This window comes from Spinacia oleracea, chromosome 1, assembly GCF_020520425.1.
Source record: "Spinacia oleracea cultivar Varoflay chromosome 1, BTI_SOV_V1, whole genome shotgun sequence".
In the NCBI taxonomy this organism is placed as follows: domain Eukaryota; kingdom Viridiplantae; phylum Streptophyta; class Magnoliopsida; order Caryophyllales; family Amaranthaceae; genus Spinacia; species Spinacia oleracea.
This window is the reverse complement of record NC_079487.1, coordinates 104,862,702-104,879,873: the sequence shown is the minus strand read 5'-3', so window position 1 is coordinate 104,879,873 and position 17,172 is coordinate 104,862,702. Positions and strand designations below refer to the sequence as shown.

Sequence of the window (17,172 nt, the reverse complement as noted above, 5' to 3'; positions counted from 1 at the left end):
GTAATGCAGCAGCTCACTCCATTGCCAAGCTTGCACTCTCCCTTGTTGAAGTGTTGACTTGGATGGAGGACTGCCCAAATGAAGCTCTCGCTGCTGTCATTTTGGACAAATATGCTATTGAATAAAAAGGCCTGTGCCGTTTTCCCGTCAAAAAAAAAACAATTACTTCTTAATATATAAAGTTAATCAAACCATATTAAAGTTTACCAAATTTTGGGTAAAAGTTGTCAGGATGTATACTCAAGACCTTTTGATTTTGATATTTTTTATATTTTTTAAAAATAACCTTAATTACTTTAGACCACTCTCACCAATGAGGAAAATACTTCCTCACGAGTGAAACATAGTGAGTTAAATACGGTTCACCCACAATATCAACGAGAAGATACAAAAAAGTTCACAAGCAAAAGAAAAAAAAATCCGCGCAGTGTAAATTTTCACGTTTTGCCTCGCGTGAAATAATGGGACCCACGCTGAAAAGTAAAAGTGGTGGACTGAATTTTTTAGTTCATTGGTGGGATGAATTTTTTGTCAAATATTTTATTTGTGAGGAAAATGATACGGGGAGTAAGAAAGTGGTAACGAGATAGTGATAGATCTTTTTTAAGTTCATTGGTGAGAGTGCTCTTATGTAATCCCATGTGTATTACGTGACTCAAAATACAACCGCAATTAACACATTATGTTTATATTTCTCCTTAATGGTACTCATGAAACTTTTATGGTACTAAATATTTTTAACCCTCGTTCGAAGGGGCTCATAAGTCATAATGTATTATTCTTCTTATCTTTTTCAAAAAAAAAAAAAAAAAAAAAATACTCCGTATAACATAAGGTGTTACGTCAACTGTCGACCCTGGATCGAAACTGTACGAGTACAAATTTCTAATCAAAAAGAACATTTCCCTTTCAAGAAGGCAAATTGACAGAAATTGACCTCTATAATGGGTAAAGATTAAGGAAGTGGGAGAAGTAAAATCAAACAAAAACAAACCAAACCAAAGTATATTCTTTAATCTTTATCCAACAATATTCGACTTCAATTTCCTTGTAACACAGAACATCAGAATATTCTAATAATTTTGTGCCTCATAAATTGTTGAGCCTTCGTTTCAATTTTCCTTCACACCTCGGAATTCATTCATCTTCTGCTTATCGTGTTCTTCCCCCTTTTCTCGTGAATCACGAACCCTAATTTACGAACTCAGTACAACGACAGAGAGAATCTTCACGAATTGTTGTTTGTTTCATCATGGCTGCTCAGAACATTATACAGAATGACAAAGATTTGCTTCTCTACACTTCCATTTTCGGAGACGATGAAGGTTTGTTACCCACTTTTCTAGATTTCCCTGTTTTTGAGTTGGGTTTATTATTTTGTTGTTGTTGATTTGATGCGAATTATGGTTTGATTGTCGCAGATTTCACTTGAAGTTAATTTTTTGATTTTTTTTTTTTTTTGCAGGAGGTACAGTTAAATCTCGGGGCGCATTGATTGAGAAGAAGATTGAAATGCTCGAGGGCTTAGCTTCCAATGTAATGTCTTTGTATTTCCTAGTGTGATTTTTTTTGTAAATTAATCTCCTGCATTATTGTCTGTTTCTGTACCAATCCGCAATCTGTACATTTGATTGGTCATGTGGATCCCAAAGTAATATTTCATCTTTGATATGAGCATTCATAGTCTATAATCTATACATGATAATTGGTTTTTGATATTTTTTTAGTCATTAGAATTATGTTAAATTGGGGTTGAAATTTTATGCTGGTAAGGAACATTGGAGCAATCTTTTTGTTGTTGTCATCTTGTCATGCCACTTTTTACTCAAGAAATGAAGGAATTTTCCTTATTAGGAATTACATTGTGTTTGAACCATCACTTTAGTATATACTCCGTAGTCATTATTTAGTAACTAGTTTTGAAGCCCGTGCGATGCACGGGTTTCGTTTTATTTTGTTTATTTTTAATAACTATTTTTACTTATGTTATTAGGTTGCATTTTGGTGAATACATAGGTTCACCAAAATTAAAGTCAAAGATGTGATTGTGTATAGGTTATGAAAAATTAAAAGTAAAGATGTGATTGTTGATGGGTTATGAGTTGAACTATACGATCAATTTATAGGACTTAATCAATTTATGATTAGAACTGTCAATTCTTATCTTAACTTGGAATCATGGTTTGATTATAATTTTCAATTTCTATCTTGAAAAGTTATAGTGCATTGTGTAACTTGAAGTTATAATTTGCTTAGGACTTTTATGATTTATATGTATGTTGTATTCTAATTTTATCATGGAAATAATGGGATAATAAATTTAGATATTTAGAATATCATGTGAGCTTATTTGGTAATTACGTAGTAATGTCCTACTCCAGTACTCCTTACTATATTTGACTGTTAGTCTTGAATAATTAGAAAATTTTGATATTCCTTATACTATATATGTTATGTGCATCTAATATCATATCCTATTCGGTTGGCGATTATACTACGTAACAACTATTAAGAAAGGATATTAGCATTGTAATTCTAACGTAGAGTTATATTAGTAGTCAAAGATATGTGACACCTAAATCTTATTTTTCATTGGCCGAAACCAATCTCTATCTTACGTGGCGCTCTAATAATTAAACAATTTTTTTAGTTCAAAAATAAATTACAAATCTTTTGGCCGAAACCATTAGTAATCCTACGTGGCGCTCTAATAGTTCAGCAAACGGCAACTTTTGTGTAAGACCGCCTCACCGAAAAGACCACTTTGATTGTTTAACTAATTGGTTGCATTGCTTAACTAATTGGTTTAAGTGCTTTACTAATTAGTTTCAGTACTTAACTAATTGATTACAATGCTTAACTAATTGATTTTATTGTTTAACTAATTGGTTTCATTGCTTAACTTATATGACACAGATGTGGTCTTTTGTGTAAGACCGTCTTATATAAAAGTTTGTATTCAGCAAATATGCCTCCTTTAGTTTTGCAAGATATGTTTTGTGAAATGGCTTGTTACCTTTGGAGAAGATTTTTTCCAGTGTGTAAGAGGTTTGGGTTAGGTCTTCAAGTGTACTAGCTTAGTTGCAAATTTATTTTCTGGGGTTCGGTAAGAGAAAGGATAAGAAGCTTCTTTGGTGAAATGCAGTGATGGCGATATAGTGGACCATTTTGCTAGAGCGGAATGGTCGTACTTTTAGTTGTTTTTGTCTTGCGTGATGTAATATGGGATAAAGTGACTTTCCTGGCTTTCTTATAAGCAAAGGCAGCTGGTGCTTCCCCAAATTATTCGATATAGGAATGTACAGAGCAATTAGGCTAATTTGTAGTTGTGTTTTTCTGTGAGGAAATTTTGTGATCTTAATTTATCCTATAGATGTTTTAATAAAACATTTATTATTTGGAAAAAAAATTATACTTCGTAAGATAATCAGCAAGTTGTTAAAATTGGGTTTTATAATTTTTCTTTTCTTTCATCTATATTCATGTGGGTGGGGAGATGAGATTTATTAACTTTTTGTTCTTATTTTTCACCGGTATATGCAGGGAGATGCATGTACTGTAGCTAAAAACTTTCAATGAAATTTTAATGCAACAAATGAAGGTTCTTGGGGGTTGAAAGGGGCCAAGTTCCCCGTGTGTCCCCTTAGTTGCTCCATCCCAGTTCTTATGAAGGTTGATAAGGTATTCTGGGTTTCATCTTAAGCGGGGAACCTAGAAACATTTTCTTCCCCTGTTCCAACACATTCATTGATCTTGTTTGGTATTTTGAAATTAGCATCTGGTTTGCTGATAAGCTGTAACGATGGAAGATGAGTGATAAGATAAATTCATATAAAGAATGAGCGTAACTCATTATCTGCTGCCCATTCTTTCCTGTAATATTTTAACTTTTAGTTTTTGGAGTCGATATGGATGTCAAAACCTCTTCGCTTCCTTTCCATGAAGTAGAAGATGGTCGTTCCGTTATTGCTTAGACACTTAACCCCCCCCCCCCCCCGCTTGTTGCGGGAGCCTCTTTGAAGGCACTGGGGTAATGATAATGATGGAGACACGGAGTCGATGGATTAATGCTTTCTTTTCCTAGCATTGTTGTTTTCATCCTAGTCCTCCTCCTCTTCATTTTTCCCTGTCCTTTGATGGCACCTTTTCCCTTTTTCTATTTAGATGATAAGCATTGTGGAAAATAATTTAGGGAAAACTTAATCAGTCTACTTGCCAACACCAGAAAATAATCTACCTACTTAAATTTCTGTTAGATGCTTTTCACTTTTGAAAAAAAAACTTCTTGAACTACCGTGGTCTCACTTGCTTTCCCAAGGGTTGTGGCTAATATCTGGGTTGGCCGGTTGGGTTATGTTCTTATCTTAGTTTAAAAAAGCGTTCCCAAGGCGCGCCTAGGCGCAAGGCTCACCTAGGCTCAGCCTTCGGCGCCTTGACCTCTCCAGGCTCACTGATGTCAACCAGGCGCGCGCCTTTGTGCGCCTTAGGTAAGGCGTAAGGCGCAACGCCTTGTGCGCCTTCGTTCTTCAGGCGCGGTAGGATGACGTGGACCTTTTATTTACATTTTTTTCCTTTTTAATGATATAAACACACCCCATGTGACCTATCAACGGTCATATCTCTACAACGTTAGCTTTTTGAGTAGTGGAAGTAGCATTATGAGTTAATTTTCATATTCCCAGCTTTTAATTACCATGGAAGGTTCTAATTCTGGTACTCCATCGACGGGATCACGCAATGCTTATGAACCGGCAAGAAAATATGGCACTCCAATAGAAATATGTTGTTTTGAGTATAAATTGTGTTAATTTTTTTCTATACAGAACTTTAAGGTTTATTAGAAAATTATGTGCGCCTTGTATCCAAAAGGCGCGCGCCTGAGCCTTGCGCTTTGCGCATAGGCTCCATGACCCTTGTGCGCCTTAGTGCGCCTTGCGCCTTTTTAAACTAAGGTTCTTATGTACATATAATATTCATCCTTTTAGCAGCCTTTTAAATACCGGGTAGATGAGTTTAAATTTTACCCTTTCTTTAAATATAGTTGAAGAGGCATCAGGCATGTACATATCCAATCTGATGGTTTGGACCTTTGGTATATGATGTATACCCCCATGATTTTCTTTCCAATGTGCTAAATAACAAACAGCAAATTAAAAAGGGAGGATAAGTTAAGAGAGATTATGAGCAGGGAAGAGGAATGATTGAACTATAAGAGTTGCATTACTTGCATCTTCTTTGACTCTTTTCTTTGATAGTTTTTAGGGACTACGATCTCTAATAAGCTTAATTCACTTTTTGGCTTTTCTTAATAACTTCAAATTCACTCTTTATCTTCCTTAACTATTTAGCTGTTGTAAAATATACTTCCCACACCCTGGCCAATTAAGTGCTTTGTCTGCACTATCCGCTGAGTAGCTATTAATCTCAACACACTTATTGCTCTCTGCATTTTTCTTTCGAACTTGATGCAGGTTGGCAATCGACGATCACGAAGATTATTGAATGACCGACTTTTGATGGAGCTCGTCCCTCGTCTTAATGCCGAAGAAATTAGGGGATTGTTTGCTCCACCACCCTGGGGTAAGTTGCTTCATATTTAGATTTTATTTTTATTTTTAGGCCCTGAACCCGCAAGTTCACTCTTTGTTTAGATAACAAGATAAAAGGCAAAAGAAAGGGAGGGGAGGGAAAAGAAAGGGAGACGAAAGGTGAAGCTCCTCATTTCCCCTCCAAATCTCTCCAATTTTGGAGGGATGGCTGTTTATTAAATGAGGAGCTCCCTGTCCCTCCCCTGCCTGCCCCCAACCCCTTATCCAAACAAGGGAACACGTTGCTCCCTTTCCCTTCTCTCCCTTTCTCTCCATTTCAACTTATCCAAATAAAGTGTTAGAGTTTAGATCTTGGGATGCTTCTTTGGTAGTCTGGTTACTCAAAGAATTACCAATTGCTTCTGAAGAAGAGCTTTGCTAGGAAGTTGTTTGCTCGTGATACCGGGCTAATAATTTGTGATTTTAATTTTTATGTTGATGTATGTGACTCATGAGTGGACATTAGTTAGGAGGTGCTTAGTTAACATTCCCTGATGGGTGGGTTGTAACTGGCTTCTTTTCCTGTTATTGATGTATGGTTTGTTGCAGGTGAGGAGGTTCCATTGTCATCGTTTTGCATGGCCAATGTGGGGGATTGGGACAAAGTTAGGAACACAGACATGGATAAAGAGGTCATTTTCTTTCCATCTCATACCACCCTTACTCGCTTTCCATCTCATACAACCCTTACTCGCTTCTTTCCATAAAGATTCATCTAAGGTAATAAATTTGTGCCTTAAGACAGGAATTCAAGATTTTTAAGGCTATGTTTGTGTAATCTTGAATGTTCTTGCTTCCAGTTTCCAATTGTTGACAATTATATGCAATTATTTGTCTAAAATATTGTTCGTCGTATGAGTCCTTAATTTTGAAGAGTAAGGATGTAAAGCTAGATTACACATTACACAGAAAGAGTTGTTTGCAACAACTTTGAATATACTAATTTAGCAGCACTAGTTTCCCAAACTATGCAACTTCAAATGAATATACTATTTCCAACAACTTTTTCACGTGTATAAGTATTCTTGTAGGCTAGCATTTTGGAGTCCATTAGACAAAGCTCTCAGAAGCGTAAAACCCACGTTGACGCTGACAAAACGGCTGTCATGAATGCATGGCATAAAATTGATTGTCGAACAAGGGAAGCTTTTCGACGTAGCTTTCTCCCTGAGCTCATCGAGGGCTATGAGGTATTGTGCCATACTGTTTATTTTGTATTTCTCAATAGAAGTTTTGTGCTTATATTTTTCCCATTCGTTTATGAGATAAAAGAGTGATGTTAGTTTTGACTATTTTTCCCACTTGGTTCTCAATAGAGAAAGGGAAACTAGGGGAAAAGAAACATGAAAGGGAACTTAAATATATATTTTTGTTTCAAAGGGGAAAGTGAGAAACTGAAATCATTACACATCATATCTGTTCGGTTGGTATTTTCTTTCAATATCCACATTCCTCGTGTTATTCTCTCTTTCAACCACCTTTATCTTCATCCTCTATTGCTCACCACTACTATTTCCACCTCTTCCCCTTCATAACCTCCTCCACTACCATCTTTCTTCTCCGTCATCCATTGATGTCGCTGCTTCCATCTCATATAAGGACATCGTAATCACATTTTGAAGACAAAACACCAAAATTAATAAAACATGACCCCTTTCCAACAATAAGAAAGGCTTATTTGGCTTAATTCGACCATAAAAGTGCGAGATTTTTTGGCCAATTTCAACCATCTAGACTCTAAAACTTTATTTCATATATAAAGGGTATGTCTTAAATCTTAATCTTTCTCTCTCCCTCTCTCTACACACAATTGATGGTTGTGGTTGTTGGCTGTGGAGGTGGTTATCTAGGTGGTTCATGACTTCATGGGATGTGTTGGAGATTCTTTTGGCTGATATGGGTAGGATGGAAGGCTAGTTGTACGGCTGTTAGTGGGGGTGGTGGTAGTGGGGTAGGATTTTTGATGGGAGGAGGGATTGAGATGGGCTGTTTGTGAAGCTGATGGGCCGGGTTGTTGGTGGCGCTGATGGAGCCACGGTGGTTGGAGTGGTAGGATCAAGCTACGGATTGGTGTTGTGAGGGTTGTTTGGTGGTGGATATAGGATTAGGATGGTGTTTAGGGTGGTGGTCAAGGTGGGCCAATGGTAGTCATGGTGTATAGGAGCTTTTAGGGGTTATGTAAGTCCCGAGCGGGGGTGTGGTAATCAAGGTTGAGGGAGTTGAGGGAACTAACACTAATTAAAGGGAAAAGTAATTTTCAAAATCACCAACCATACATGTTCTAAGGGAATCAGAGGTTCAGATTGCTTTACTTGATTACCACATATCAAACAAGCCCCCGCAAGTTTGGTTTGAGCTCACTTGCTGTCATAAAAATTGTTTAAGGCCATTTAAATTCTGTAGGATTAGCTAGCCTTTGTTCTTTTTGGCCGATGCACTTTGATCGAGGCCCTCCTAAGCGTGTGGGCCCTTTGTTTCAGGTTGTTCTTGCTCCACCTCATGCCTTCCTTTCTTTCCCGTTCCCGTTCTTTTCTTTCCCTCCCCTCCCCTTTTGTCTTGCTATGCAAACACAGTATAAGTGTTCTAACATTTCTGGTACATAGTTCAAGTGTGGTATGTGGCGAACATCAATTGTTCCATTATCTAGTTGTACATGTTAGAGGTGGTGAATAATAGGTTCACAGTTTATCATATTGTTTACAATACATGTTTTGGGAAACAAAATTCTGACTTTCTTCTGGGATACGCATTCTCTAAAGTGTAAAGAGACAACTTTGTCAAACCAACAACAACATAACGCCTTTGGTTTTGTTATTCCTTATGGCAGAGGAATGAACTCGCTGATATTAATCCTAACATAGGTGAACTTTGTTTTCAGTAGGAGAATAATTTGTTTATGTTTCTGCAGGGAACTTAGTAGAAGTGTGAGAAGTCTTGGTTTGAAAATGATCATTCATGTTCAAATAGCTAATTTTTTCAATAAAGAAAAAGCTGCATCTGTTGGAGAGGACACAGGCTCCTCTTGTTTTGAACTAGTAATACCACTGGAAGGCATAATATTGAATTTAGATTTTTTTTTACTCTGAATTAGGGTTTTTTTTTTTGGGATCTATTTCAGCCTATAGTTGTTTGAGTAGTTTCTGAATAGCAGTAAGCTTTTGTTCTTGTTTTTGTTTATTTGTAGCACGTCTAAGTTTTAAATGAGAAAGCCCTTTGTGAATAGCAGTAATTGTCGTATTGGCAAAGTTGTTATTGGTACTCAGCTTCCCCAGCCCTTGTCAGTCCCCACTAACATGTTCCTTGTCTTGCAATTTTCTGATGCTTTATTTTCTTCCTTTCCAGAACCGCATACGCGCATTTATTGGGAACGGCAATGATTCTGAAGTTCTGTTGCTTCAGGTCCAAGATCCTTTCCACAGGTTGTTGCTTCATGGTGTGTGCGAGGTAATAGCCTCTACAACTGATGCACATTTAGCTTTTTTGGTAGAGACAATGTTGTCTTATTTGGCTCCTTCATTCAAAGATTAGCATCTCAGTGATAGGTGCTAGAAAGACCTCGGACAGTTTGCCAAATGGTTAAATTTAAATGCCCGATATGGGTGGTTTAAAGTGATCTGGTGTGAAAACGGTATTTAAAGTAACCTTGTATAGTTGATGTGTTAAACCTCAGAAAGCCACTGAATTCCAGGTCCATGATAGTTAGTATGCGTTAAACCTTATGTACCCCCCCTCCCCCCTCCCACCCTCCTGGAATTTTTTAATGGAGCTTGTTATAAGTAACTTCTTGGGAATTTAAATGGTTATGGCCTTATGGGTTTAAGAAGGAAGTTCGGAAATGAGGAGGATATTTTAAAATTATAAACAGAATAGGATCTATTCTATATTTTCATGGTCATAATTTGGAATTAAAAAATTGTTGGAAGTTATTTATTTATTTTTTTGGTGCAAGACGACAAATGATGTAGACGGGATTCAATCCCAGGTTTTGGGTACCACCCCCTCAAGACTTTACCAACTACACTGGTTGACATCCACAAAAATTGTCAAAAGTTATATGAAGTGTGAGATAACTTGCATGTCCATGTTATGACTAAATGAAGATGTGCATACCCAAGTTTGGCATAGTGGTGGGAAATCCACTTGGTGAATTGAAGTTCTCAGATTCGAGTTCCAGTGCTAACACTTATGGAAAGTGTACCTCCCCTTCCCTCCTCTCTAACTCGGCTTAAAACATGGGCTTGCTTAAATGTGGACCAGGCCTAGACTGCCAACTGCCAAGTGCCAACCCCCAAAATGACAGTAATATTCACCATCCATAAAATATAGAATGAAAATTTGATTTAATTAGTGACAATCATGTAGGCAACCAGCCAAAAGGGCTTTTACTCTTTTAGGTTATATGCCTAGGATTCATGAGGGATGGAAATTTCAGTGTTACATCTGTTATGACAATATTGTGTTGCCTCTTCCTCTTGCTGTAAGATACTGAGGTCATATTTGTGAATAAAATAGCAATCTCACTCGCGATTTTGTTCCTATGTGGAACAGTTCTATGACTTGATCTCAGTTACAGAGACACAAAGTAGAGGCTCGAAATCGGTGAAGACGACAAAGATACAGAAGAAAAAATCGGGTCCGTTGGAGATTCCTAGCCTTACACTGTCCCGTTTTCTGAAAATGTCCAAGGAAGGGATTTGGTGACTTCGTGGGATGTGAAATTTGTTGTAATTTATAAATTGTTGCTATATCCCACACTAATAAACTCAGTTGCCTTGTTGGAACTGTCACAATTTATTTCAAGGATATTGATTAGGATGTAAGGCTTGGCTGCATTTGTAAATAATAATAATGTTTTAAGTTTCTAACTTCCAACATCCGAAACTGTTTCTAAAATTCTTCTTAATCTGATTGTATATATGCTAGAATTGCAGTTTCTAAAAAATTTCTTAAGCGGATGGCAATTCATGTACTATTAACCGTACGTGAAGTCTGTTTTTGGTGTTAGTACTCGGTTGACCCTTAGGGCACGTTTGGATTGGGTGCAATGGATTATTGGGGTAATAAAAGTCAAACCACTATAATAAAATGACAATAAAGGTGAATTGAGGTGGTTGCAAGGAGGGTGGTGTGGTGGTATTGTGATGAGAAGTTGTGGTAGTGGTGGTGTTGTAAAGAGAAGGGAGGAAGGGGGGAAGTTATTACCCCAAATGAGGGTAATAATCACCCTAGTGGGATGGTGGGTAACTATTCCCCCCATGATGAGGGTATTTGTTCCCTCTTTCCTTTTATTTTTTTCTTGCCAACACTAGCTTGTTCCCCTTGCCACCATTTCATCTCCTCATCATCACCTTCAATTACCTTAGTTTGACTTTTATTACCCCTTTAATACATTACCCTTAATCCAAGCATGCCCTTAGGGTTAATCCGGAATCGGGGCGAGTTTTGGGTGGATAGGTTTCAGTCCTTTCCCAATTGTTGTTGTAGGGGATCGAACACGGGGTCCTCCCTACCAAGTTCGGCCTAAATCACCACTGAATCAACATGCAATCGGTACGTGAAGTATGTTCTCCCTCCATAAACTCCAGGGGTTGGATTGGGAGATGTCTTAGGGTGGGGGTTAGAGTTGGGCATGGACTGGTAGCCAGCAAACGGGCTGCCCGAGCCCAACATAAAATTGGTTTGGCAAGACAAGTGCCCGATGTGAATGTGGCATGAAATGAGAGGCACAACAATAGGTCATGGGTAATGGATGAACACCATCTTATAAATTTAGCGTGAGCGCTATAAGTTTTATGGGCCAGCCTGCACGCCTACTCACTTATTATTTAAGCAATTAACAAAAAATCTTAAAATTAGTAAGAGAGCTAGCTAGCACGACATGACTCGACTAGACACCGAATTTTAAATCATCACTTCATCAGTGGACGTGGAAAGTTGGAGAGGCGGCTAACAGTTATAAAAAGAACTTTATGTAACATGTAGTGAATCCCGTAACGCAAATACCATTGTTTCGTTTTTTATAATGTCATTTTGATACTATTGTCTTTTTAAGGTACTGTTGTTTCACTTTTTATATCATTTTGCATGATTTTATTAAATATCATAGAAGATATCATTGTTTCATTTTTTTTGATATTATTACTTTTTTGGTACTATTTTTTTTCATTTTTGATACCATTAATTATTGAAAGTTCAATATATTTACAGTATTGCGTGAATAGTAATGTTACCTTTTTTATTTATCCTATTGGTACGAGTATTTTTACTTCATAAGTGGGCGTGGTTGGTGAGGTTGACTAATTGCCCGCGAATTTTCTTCCCATGTCTATTAAAACTCCTGATTGCATTTCCAATTAAACTGGAAGAACTAACAAGATAACGCAAAATCAAAATGGGGATTACCAAAAAGCCAGTCAAATACGCTGTGGTAAGATTCTAACAAACAATACTGCATCTTTTGATTTCACTGTGTTCTAAATTTCTAATGCTATGATAGTGATCTCACTGAGTTTTTGATTTTGTATCAGATTGACGCGTTCACAGATTCCGAGTTCAAGGGTAACCCAGCTGCTGTTTGTTTACTCGAAGAGGAAAGAGAAAATGAGTGGCTTCAATCAGTTGCTGCTGAATTCAATATCTCTGAAACTAGTTATCTCATTCCTTTTCCTGTTTCTGATTCCCCACATCCTCGATTTCATCTCCGTTGGTTCACTCCTGTTACTGAGGTCAACTCTTCTTTCTTTTTTTTCTTTTTTTTTCACTTTTTATTTTGACTTTCACCCTTGCTAATGTAAGAGTATAAGTAAGACTTTAACCATTAAGAATGGAGTAGCATTGTACTTTGTACAATGTAAATTGTCCTAGATGATAGAGATTGTGACGTCACGTACTCCTTCCGTTTTTTTAGTAAGAGTTACAGTTTGACCGACATATATTACAGAGTATCTTCAATCTCATTTTACTTGCTCTACTTTAATAAAAAAAAAAAAAAGACTCACAAAAATTGGTCAAATTGAGCAAGTAAAATGAGAATGGGGGAGTAAAACTTTAACAAAAAATGAAGTGTAACTCTTATTTGAAAACAAATGTAACTCCTATTAAAAAACGACCATAAGTGTAACTCTTATTAAAAAACGGAGGGAGTATTTCTTACAATACAAAAATAACAAAAACAGAAGAAGAAAAAATGCTTAGAGGTAGGAAGGATACTCATGAAATTAAGATGAGAATATGAAGAATTGTAATTTATTTTCACTCTTTACTTAGTTGATTATTCTAGCTTAATTGTTTTGGACTTGGTTCTGTCTTTATTTTGTGATGGTAGCATATGTTATGTGTAAAAGTACATCAAACAGCTTTTGAAATTTAACTACTCCCTCCGTCACGGAATACTCGATCCGGTTTGACCGGCACAGAGTTTAAGGGACTTGAATTGACTTATTTAATTTAATAGGTAGTAGTTGATAGTGGGAGGTGGGTTAAGAGGTGGGGTTGGGGGAGAGTAGGGGTTGAATTTGTAATTATTTTTTGTATGGAGTAGGGGGTAGGTGGGTTAATAGGGGTGGAGTGAGAAATAATATAATATTGTTAGAATATTTCCATTTTTAGAAACAGGTCAAGTATTAAGGGACGGCCCGATAAGGAAAACAGGTCAAGTATTCCGGGACGGAGGGAGTAGTATTTTAGTATTTAGGCTCGGGTGATGCCCTGGAGTGAGATTAGTAAGAGTGCCACATGACACATAGACTTGCTTATCAACGCTTTTTAATATATTGGACTATTAGCATAGATGGGCAAATGCATTTTAGCTTCACCAGTTTTAAATTTATTGTGTTGTATGTACTCTACACAGAAAAGGCAAGACAAAAGTAGCCGGGGAGTCTGGAAGGGTGTCTAAAGCCAGACTCTTGAGATCATGTGATAAAAGACTACAACAAGTCTGGAGGTGAGTTTGAAAATCCAAGACTCACTCAAGACTCCACCTTTTCCTCCAACCAAATCAAATCATGTCACATCATCACACTTTATCCTATTTAATTACTTGTAAGTGGGTAATGTGGAAAAAGTAGGGAGAGTCTTGTGTGAGTCTGAATAACGAAAAAACAGATAAAAGTTATGGAAAACTGATGTGGCAGAGTTTGGAGTTGCGTATGAGGGATAAACTCACTCTTAAGTGTGCCAATGGAACTGAAGTATGATAGTACTTTGCTGAACTTTGCAGGTAGAACTCTGTGGTCATGCAACCTTAGCGGCTGCACACTTTTGTTTCACATCCGGTTTGGTGAAGGAAAATACAGTAGAATTCTCAACACTCTCTGGCATCTTAACGGCCCATAAAGTGATTGAACTAAAAGAGTCCGAGAAAGGTGAAGTGGAACGACAACCATTCTTGATCGAATTAGATTTTCCTGCTATTGCAACAACGGAATGCAGTTTAGATGAGGCCTCTTCTATATCTAAAGTATTAGGTTCTTCTGTCATCGATATGAAGAAGACGGCTTCAGATGATCTATTTGTATGTCAAACTCTGTTCATTTACTTAATTTAATCACTAGTCTTATTTTTTTTATCAATATGTCAAAACATTGCATCTTCTTCTCATCATGTTGGGTTTCATGGGTGGATTTTGTAATGTTTTTGCAATGTTTGAATTTCTGTTTTCAGAAAGAAAACTATTAACTTGTTAGTATTTCTTAGGTTGTTTTGCCATCAGCAAAAGCTGTTACAGATATGAGAGTTGACCTTGAGGAAGTTAAAAAATGCCCTGGCAGGGGGTTGATCATATCTGCAGCTGCACCATCTGGATCTGAGTTTGATTTTTTTAGTCGATTCTTCTGCCCAAAGTATGGCATCGATGAGGTATTATATTTATAACTTTGTCTAGATCTCTTTCAGAAAGAGTTCATGCTCTGAATTCTTTTATTGCATTGTACTTGAGGGAACATCATCTTAATAATAATTGTGGTTAAGTTATGTGTGTGATTTGATATTGCCAATTAAGAAAAGCTACATTGCAGATATGATCAAGGTTTAGAATGACTTCCAAAGATGCAAAATTCTCAAAGTATATTTGCTTTTCTGATTAGTCTAAGTGGATCATAAAGTCCACAGTAAAACTATTGTAGAAAGTTTTTAAGTAAGTGGAAGTTTCTTTGGGGGGTTTTAGGCTCTGTTCACCTTATTTCCACTTATTTCGGGGAAAATAAGTTCAGATAAGTTTATAACTAAAATAAGGGTTGACCAAGTACAATTTATGACTAAAATAAGTTTTAATAAGTTAAGATAAGTTCAGTTAAGTTCAGAAAAGATAAGTGAAAATCAAGTGAATAGAACGCACCCTTAGTCAACCATATAATGTCCTAATATGTGATGTTAAAAGAAATGGTTTTCTCTATGAAATGGACATAATTGAATTGATGTTGCAATATATCCTTGCAGGATCCAGTTTGTGGGAGCGCGCATTGTGCTTTAGCATGGTATTGGTCCAAGAAGATGGGGAAGTCAGATTTCACTGCATTCGCGGTATACACCCTACTATCCTTGCTCTACTCTATCACCACTTCACCGCCACTCTCTCCCGTCTATCCCTTCTCTTTTCTGTTGCCAACTGTGATCATCGTATTAATTCTTTGTCTGCAACAGGCATCACCGCGAAGTGGGATTTTGAAGCTGCAGTTGGATGAGCAGAAAAATAGAGTTAAACTTCGAGGAAAAGCTGTTACTGTCATGGAAGGCTCTGTTATTGTATGAAACCTTTAAGGCTCCTGTCAGTTGAACTCTGGAAAATGCATGTATAAGCTAGTTAATGACATTTGTGTTGGAATAGTTTTTTTAAGTTCCATTGTGACAACTTTTCCTGTTATTAGATTGTTGAATTGCACAAAAATGTTGATGGTCTTACTCTATCCTATTGCTTTGATGGTTTTCATTTTATTTTATTTTTGGTTGTAGAAATCTATCGCTCAAGATTTTAACCAACTAAGCTAGTTACCATCTGATTTGATGGTTTCACGTCAACTTAGCTTATTTTGTACATAATTGTTTTTAAAGATCACTCTCGGTTAAAATAGTTAACTCCCAAATCAGTTGAGCTTACACATGCAAATTGAAAGATCATTATTTCATTCAACCTATATTTGGTTCACACACCAGAAGTGAAATTGAAGTTATTACATGTAGTTTGAAAGAAAAATAACAAAGAACTAAACCCGAGCCTAGACCGAACAAGATCAAAGAGTAAGAAATTATGTTGCATTTGATACGACCCTATCACAACCGCGTTTTTAGCCTTCTTCCCACCATTAACAAACGCAAGGCACGCCACGTCTTTGGATACTTGCACCATCGAGTTTGCTCCAAATATCGTCCAATTCCCTCCTTTGATCAATTGCAAATCGATCTTAGGGACGGGCAATCCAACCCGTGTAGACCCTAAATCGCTAGTATTCAAGCACAACCCAAAAGGAGCAACCTTGGTTACTCGAGGAATCCCACGAGTAGCCTTCTTAAATTGTCGAAGAAAAACCCTATAAATGTAACTTTTAAGTATAGTGTAAGGTGTGACCGTGCTGAGCATCACTAATTTATCAAACGGAAGCATCTTCTTCGAGAATTCGACTGCTTGTCCGTTGATGGAAATACCTTTGAACCCAATGTAGTGACCTAAAGTGTCCCTAAATGGGTGCTTTAAAAGTGGAGTATAACTCAACAACTGGGTTACATCCCTTCCAGGAGGAGGTAACAAATAAAAGGGACCTTCACCAAAGAAGGCCACTCCTTGATCCCCGAGGCACATACCGAACTTTATCGGCACTTTTGAAGTAGAAAACTGTGATACAAGAGAAAGAGTTCCATTAGAAAGGCTAGCAAACCCAGAAGTGCCCTTAGGAAGGGACTTAATTAGAAACTTAGGGGCACATGACAGGAAGATCTTCTTGTAGTGTGCTTGTGCAAAGGGATTATGACCATCAGTAAACGCGGTTGAAACATTGGTGTAGGTTAAGTGAGATGAGGCGTATGAATGGTTAACCGGGTTTGAAGGTAAGGTCGAACATGGAGTTCTAGGGTTGTGCGAAGGACATGGGGTTTGGTTTGGTCCGCGTGCAGCAGTGCATTGCTTCGCTTGGCATGAAACACGGGGAAATGCTTTACGACAATGGTGCCACGAGAATGGTGACTCAAGATCTATCACAAGTTTCTCTTTTCGATTGAGAGTGATCGTGTAGAGAAAAGTGGAAGGGTTTACTTGGGTTATGGGAGCAACTAGTGTTTTAAACGACTGAGCTTCGATTACCGGAGTTGTAAGAGAAATCAAAAGAACGATTAGGTGAAGTATTTGACCCATTTTTGAACAAGAAATGATATGGAAGATGAATCTATATGATAAAGAGTAACAGATAGCATCCCAATTAACTGGTAATTAACCGCCTTTTTAGGGTACAGCAGTATTGACTTTGGATATTTAATGCAGAGATCTATAATGACACATGCTTATCAATTTCCTAATCCCCGATTTCATGTCATTAGCAATGTGCTGCTCACATTTTACATCCATAATCCGGGGAACCAATGAAGAAATTAATGC

The 17,172-nt window shown here is 37.3% G+C and overlaps 2 protein-coding genes across 4 annotated transcripts; one reads left to right on the top strand and one right to left on the bottom strand.

Moving 5' to 3' along the window:
• The first annotated feature begins 916 nt into the window (after positions 1 to 916).
• LOC110805083 (uncharacterized) lies at positions 917 to 15,521 on the top strand. 3 transcript variants are annotated; one of them, XM_022010688.2, is made up of 11 exons: positions 930 to 1,325; positions 1,466 to 1,536; positions 5,472 to 5,580; positions 6,138 to 6,220; positions 6,620 to 6,778; positions 8,931 to 9,032; positions 12,116 to 12,313; positions 13,810 to 14,103; positions 14,286 to 14,447; positions 15,027 to 15,110; positions 15,231 to 15,521. In XM_022010688.2, the coding sequence occupies exons 1-11, from the start codon at positions 1,253 to 1,255 to the stop codon at positions 15,336 to 15,338; spliced, it is 1,443 nt and encodes a 480-aa protein (XP_021866380.1). In that variant the 5' UTR covers positions 930 to 1,252; the 3' UTR covers positions 15,339 to 15,521. The 3 variants fall into 3 exon arrangements, with proteins under 3 accessions (XP_021866379.1, XP_021866380.1, XP_021866378.1); XM_022010687.2 differs by lacking the exons at positions 12,116 to 12,313; positions 13,810 to 14,103; positions 14,286 to 14,447; positions 15,027 to 15,110; positions 15,231 to 15,521 and adding an exon at positions 10,137 to 10,453 and having other exon boundaries at positions 917 to 1,325; XM_022010686.2 differs by lacking the exons at positions 930 to 1,325; positions 1,466 to 1,536; positions 5,472 to 5,580; ... (1 more) ...; positions 6,620 to 6,778; positions 8,931 to 9,032 and adding an exon at positions 11,855 to 12,015.
• A 208-nt stretch (positions 15,522 to 15,729) lies between these two features.
• On the bottom strand, positions 15,730 to 16,932 carry LOC110805079 (chitinase CLP-like). The gene has a single exon (XM_022010681.2). It carries the CDS (start codon positions 16,930 to 16,932, stop codon positions 15,730 to 15,732), a length of 1,203 nt encoding a protein of 400 aa, XP_021866373.2.
• Between the last annotated feature and the right edge of the window lie 240 nt (positions 16,933 to 17,172).